Source organism: Magallana gigas, chromosome 9 (assembly GCF_963853765.1).
Source record: "Magallana gigas chromosome 9, xbMagGiga1.1, whole genome shotgun sequence".
In the NCBI taxonomy this organism is placed as follows: Eukaryota; Metazoa; Mollusca; class Bivalvia; order Ostreida; family Ostreidae; genus Magallana; species Magallana gigas.
Genome location: NC_088861.1, coordinates 27,351,690 through 27,358,258, shown reverse-complemented (window position 1 = coordinate 27,358,258; position 6,569 = coordinate 27,351,690). Strand labels below are relative to the sequence as shown.

Sequence of the window (6,569 nt, the reverse complement as noted above, 5' to 3'; positions counted from 1 at the left end):
GGGAGGGGGGGGGGGACAAGTATATAATTTTTTTACATGGTCCCATAAAAGTGGGGGGCCAACTCTATGTTCATTCAATTTTTTTGTATGTAACATTTAAAAACATCTCTGCTGCACAAAAGGGGGGGGGGGGGGGGGGGTCAGGCCCCGCTGATGCTACGTGCCTGTAACATATATATAACATGAGGTGGTAGTGTATCGACAAATCAAAATCCTAATTCGGTTGGAGCACGGGGGAGGATTGACTGCGGTGCAATGTTAATTATTTCCCAATTTATTTTTTTTCCAGATTAAAACACTTAGCGCCTGAGACTTTAAAAAATTCAATGATTCATTCATCCATTGATTATGATTGACCTATGTAAATTAACTTCGAATTGAATATAGTATCCAAGATATTTTAATTATTAGGAGATTTGTATCTAAAGTATTCAATGTCAAATTCCAGCATCTGTGTCAATTTTTGAATCAGTGTCAAGAAGACCGTTATTACCTGCAATAAGTCTGAAATCTATAATCATGATAATATATAAATATTCTGAACTATTGATCCCAAGGCACTTGATAATGTAAACATTTCTTTCCAGAATTAGGTCAAGTTCTCCTATCTATTGAATAGTTATATTAATAATATAATTATATACATGCACACATATTTCATTTCACTATAGTTAGAGAACTATCTATACCTAAGAATTAGAAATGTTTGCAAATGTCAACAGCATTTAATGTTATAATATAAGAAACCACATCAACAAAATACTGATTATTTACATTTATTTACATATAAAACCAGTTTATTTACATGTAAAATATACAGATAGTAAGTAATCATATGTACATGAACAATACACAGTCTCTGAATTGTGACAGTCACAACAAATTGATGAAACATAACAAATAACACGATCATGGTTTGGTAATACATGGATTTTATATAGTTCTAAATAGTTTGGTGATGTATTATAATATTTAAACACAATCAGTTTATTTACATAGACATTTGATGTTCACTTTGTAGACATGTAATATTATGATCACAGTTTGTTTACATGTAATACTGGATTTTCTTCACTTTACCTGTGTATAATTCAGCCACAAAGAGGTTGTCTTTGGTGTCCACACATAAACCCCATGGATAATCTAAATGGCAGTTGTCAATGTAGCGGAGGAACTGTCCGTCCTGATCCAGGATGTGGATACGGTGGTTGTTTTTGTCTGCTATCAGGATCCGACCCTGGCTGTCTGTAGTGATGCCGGCTGGTCTGAATGGTACCTTGGTAGTAGAGGGAGGACCGTTGTATGTAAACCGGAGTTTTCCGGCCTGATTGACCACCACTACTGCACTGGCTTCACAGTCAGCTACACAGATATCTAGGTTCCTGTTCTCACTGATAAATTTAGGGTAATCATTAAATGAATAGAGAAGTTGTCCTTTGTCATTGTATTGAATCGTTTGTTTCTCTGTTGAGCCAGAGTAACGCACAACTTTTGCTTGTTTCATATCATCAGTGATCATGACAACCAGGAGGTCACCAGAGGAGGTACTACAGACATTGAGAGGATACCACCCCTGTAGTCTGATCACTGTCTGTATCTGTGTATTCTTCACTATGTTCACAGTTCTATCATTGGGATCAGTATAAACTAGTTCACCACTCTGTGTCACTGCTATGTCCTCTGGACTGTTCCCTGACTTGGTTTGGATTGACTTCACTCGTTTACCGTTGAGGTTGTAGAGTCTCATCATGTTGTCCTTACCACTCGTCCACACTTCATCATCACTCAGACAGGATACACTGCGTAATCTATTAGATTCTCCATACTCTGTGTTTATATCTGTGATGATCCGTGGTACATCAATGAGTGGTCTGTCAGGGGGAGAGGACTCAGCACCAGGAGAATCCATTGTGTAGCCATGTTCTTCTGTTTTGATAGATAATGCTGACAGAGAACCAATCTGCTGATAAATTTGTTCTTTGCTAATCTTTTGAGGGGTGAATCTTGGTAAAGAAACTGAGAGTTTAGGAGGCAATCTTCTGAATTCAGCAATCCTGGATTTGTAGGCAGAGACAAGGCTGACATCATAGGAGTTTAGTAATTTCTTTAGATCAGCAATGCTCTGTGTGATTTCAGAAATACTGCGTTGTATTTCATTTTCCTGCTTATTCAGGACAACCAGGTGTTTTGATTCCAATTCATCCACGTCAGATTTCAGTTTCTTGATGGCAATGTCTATTTCTCTGTGCAAGTCTTCTCCATGTTTGTCAAGAGCTGTTGTTAGTTTCTTGGAGTTTTTATTCAAATCAGCTTTCTGAACTGGGATGTTAGATACAATCTCTTGGTATTTAGGATAAATGGTATTTTCTAATTCTTGAAGATCTTTTTTTAATGCTTCTCTCTTAGCATCTAGTATTTTTAAAATGCCCACTTGTTTGTGTCCTAGATGTTCACCTGAGGAGACACACTCCACACAAATAGGAATGTTACATTGTTCACAATGAAGGTCACATAATTGTGTGGAATGTTTGGAACATTTAGGATTTAGCCCCCTCTTTTTAAATAGCACAACTTTGTGTTCTTTGGATTCATCAGAGAGATGTTCCCCTACACAGGCTTTACACAGATGTATATGACAAATGTCACAGTACATAGGGGGGCCCGGGGTCTCACAGAGATGACACCGTAACACATCCTGGGCCCAAGTTCGGCGGTCCATGGTCAGGCACTTTGATAATTTGTTTGGATTTTTAGATGATTTCTGAAAGAACAAATGAAGAGTTACATTTATTATTAGCAAAATTGTTTTAGCAAAATTACTAATTTTATGTCATTTTAGTATGTTAAGTCAAAAGTGTATATAGTCACAGTGATGGGTATGGGGAAAGCCCCCCCCCCCCCCCCAACTAACAGATGGGTTTAGTATATGAGTATACGGGACCAAAAGAGTATCATACAAAGATATTTCCTGAATGTCTGAGTGTACTTTTTTTGTAACATTGCTATATGGAATATTTTTCAGGCTGGGTCTCCTCCCAATCTTATAAGCTGGTCCTAAAAATCTCAATATTGGGGGTGGGGGGGTGGGGGTGATTTTTCTTTTTCAAGTTGGGTGGGGGAGTCCAAGCCCTATTTTTTGTGTAATTTTGCTTTTGTGAATTAAATTACGTTTTTCTATGAGGGGTAGGGTTCGGGGACTCCTGACACCGTCTGGCCGACTTTTGTTTATAGGATTGCTTGGTCGGTCCCCCCCCCCCCCCCCCCCGTCAGACACCAATGGCGATGGTCTAGTTTCTTCGGTAACCCATGGCAAAACAGTGAAATAATGTGCACAATGTTATGGTGGTGTTCTATATTATTATTTCTTTATAATCATTTTACTTATTCATAAACAATTTTACAAACTACAAACCTTCACACTCCCAACATGGCGATTCGGATATTTTCTCTTCCGGGTCTGGTTACCTGTACAATCGTCACGTGGTTTCTTTATTTGTAGGTCAATGGGTCGCCTCCTTCCTTTATAAACACATTTTTCTTGATGGGACCTGTTGTTAATATTATAATGATAATCGTTAATGAGTTTTTTTTTTTCTCAAGAAGTCAAGTTTCGGGATTTGCCTAGCGTAAAGTGTATCTGAGGCCGGAGAAGGAGGGGGGGGGGGGGTCGACACCCCCAGGCACGGATCCAGAAAATTTTTAAAGGTGGGGGTTACGGGGAAATTTGCTGGAATATAGAAAACATCATTGTCTCAAGTCACGGTCTTGGGTCCACGTTGGTAGGAGAGGATATGTAGACTTGCAGGATTTTTAGGGGCAGTCTCTAAAAGACCCGAAACTTGTACGAATAGGAGTAGCTGCACGTCTGTAGCCCCCGGTCTAAAAAAGAATCGAATAGACGACCAGGTTTTTGAGAACGGGAACTACAGACCTGCAACTAGATTAGGAGGTTAATGTGACGAAGCTTTTAAAGTTTTCAATGCATTAAAGAGTAAAATGAAACCGTGAAATTAACTCCAATATTGGCCATCCCGTTTATATATAAATGCTTAATAATTTTGTATTATTTTGAAGAAAAGATATCTAGAGAAAAAATTGCAATATTTTACAAGTTTCTGGTATAAGAAAAGTCTTAGAATTGTTCACTAAAAATGTTGCAAAGTTTGATACTTTATCTATAAGTAGATCATAACAGAATAGGAATTTTACAATTTTTATTTAACTATAAATCAATATCATGAAATGCACACTATCATATTACAGTAATACGATGTTCTCTCATCAATGTCGAAATAGCCATGCATGTGTCTGGAACTACGCAAAGACTATCTCTATTCTTTGATTTTTTTTTTAGTTTAAACCATCTACATGTTTGTACTTATTACAAGGCTTTACATTTGAAGAATTGTTTTAAAAATTTCCTTTTTAGGCTTTTTAAGGAAGAGGAGTCGAGATGATTCTGTTATACAGGATACTCATGTAGAGTAGTTATCTTTGGAAAAGTAAAACGTACTATAGTTCTAAAAAAAACCCAGAAGGACAACATGTAGTTTTAATATTTAGATACTACATGTACTTGTAGTTTGTTTCTACTACCATAAAATACAATTCTTGCATATAATATCTAAAAAGAAAGCAGACTTCTTAAATATTTACATCACTAGCTACAATATACATGTACGTAAATTAATGGCCGGTGATTCTATCAATACAATTTTCCCCCATCAACGAAAATTAGCACTCAGCATTTTAAATAATTTTACTAATTAGTACATGTGCAGACACTGCCGAAACAGTCTCCTATATTCTCCTATATAAGACAATTTTGGCCGATGTTAATTCACACTCAGTGTCTCTTACTTCTTTCTCTCTCTTCCCTTTTATTTTTTACCAATTTCAAGGAGAGGTTGCAACTCTTGTTAACCGAAACTCTCCTTCTGGATCAACCACTGCATCTCTTCCCCTATTTGACCGTCCGCCATCAAACCCAAGATTAGAGAGAAATCATCATATTTTCTAATTTTCTAATCAACATTAATTATAGTGAAAGAAGTTTGTTAACCACATTTTTACATTTTACTTTACAGGGTTATTGTTCACTCGGTTTTTATTTCATTTAACTTTAGTTTCCATTTTCATTATCAAGATAAATTTCTAAAAACTGCATGGTTCACATGTATCGAGAATAGACGTCCACGAACAAATCACCTGTCAATCAAAATTAACCAGTACTTTTGGCATGGGAGAATTATAATAAACCCTCGTCAACGGTGGGATTTTACAATTTACAGCCGTTCCATTGGGTAATGCTTAACACAAAAATCGGCTTACTCTGTACAGACATAAAAAACATTGTTATTTATGTCTCTGCTCTATGCAATGTTGTACATTTTTTAAAAGTTTAATTTTCTTATGATATAAAGCTGATGTTAAGTAACTGTGAAGTGAATCGTATCACAATAGAGTACGCTTGGATCCACAATTAAACGTTTTCAAAAGGGGTCCTGTAATTATGATTTTGCTGCCAAGTGGGGTATCCCGATGCTTATTTTAGATAGATTAACAAATGGGTTTTCAAGAAGACGGAGTCCGTATCCCCCCCCCCCCCCCCCCCCCCCACTGAAATTCAGATCACAGCGTAGGAACGGAAATGTACAGTTTGGGATAGCGCTGTTTGTCAAGCTATAAAAATAGTAAATAAATTTAACACGTACATGTAGCTCTCCGTACAGTCGAGGATACTGTTAGTGTAATTTTTCTTAAATCAATTTATCAATAAATATAACAATCTTAGATTAGAATTAAACATTAATAAATCACCATTCATATTCCCTCGTATTATTACGAAAGTTGGGGAAATTAGGATCGCCGTCGCCAATTAATTTTTCTCATCTTACTAGAGAAATAGATTACTTCAAATGTATGCACTCATCTGTCATGATTTTTGAGTTAAGCACTGAGTTGAGTAATTTAAAAATGTTGGTGACGGAGGAGCCAGGTATCAAACATGCTATTTTATCTATTATATTCAACCCCTGTCGCAGACAGAATACCCTTCGTCTCCAGGTTGAACTCGGAAATGATTTTTCTCATCTATATGTTTTGGGGTAAAATTCTGTTTTGACATGTATACACGCATTGAAAGTCACGATACCGATACTGTGCATCGGAGATAGCGCTATTTATATAAAATACTGAATAATGAAGAAATATAATTTACATGTATTTTCAATGTTACGAAAAGCAAGTTATTAGTAGATTAATATTCACTGCAATAACCCCTTGAAAGATAGAGGACTTTTCAGGGAAAGGGAGTCCTTACCCCCCCCCCCCCCCCCCCGGAGTAGGAACGGAAGGCAGTAAACAAATTGAACTCGTACATGTAGCTCTGCGTACACACTCAAATTCACTAAGCAGATACAATTAGCAAATTCTAAAATCAAAAAATGAACTAAGCTTTTATATCATTGCTTCTAATGCAAATTAAATTAAATTTTTTGGGAGCCCCCCCCCCCCCCCCCACCCTTCCGGGCAAACAAATTATCCATTTGACCTCTCCAACAAAAAAC

General features: G+C 36.8%; 1 protein-coding gene across 1 annotated transcript; it reads right to left on the bottom strand.

The window, feature by feature from the left end:
• Nucleotides 1-762: 762 nt before the first annotated feature.
• On the bottom strand, nucleotides 763-3,552 carry LOC136271548 (E3 ubiquitin-protein ligase TRIM71-like). Its single transcript, XM_066071776.1, has 2 exons — nucleotides 3,413-3,552; nucleotides 763-2,761 (listed from the first exon to the last, which is right to left on the bottom strand). Exon 2 carries the CDS (start codon nucleotides 2,717-2,719, stop codon nucleotides 1,049-1,051), a length of 1,671 nt encoding a protein of 556 aa, XP_065927848.1. The 5' UTR covers nucleotides 2,720-2,761; nucleotides 3,413-3,552; the 3' UTR covers nucleotides 763-1,048.
• Nucleotides 3,553-6,569: the final 3,017 nt, after the last annotated feature.

Coding starts and splice junctions, on each gene's coding strand:
- LOC136271548 (XM_066071776.1), bottom strand. CDS start 2,719: ATGGACCGCCGAACTTGGGCCCAGGATGTGTTACGGTGTCATCTCTGT.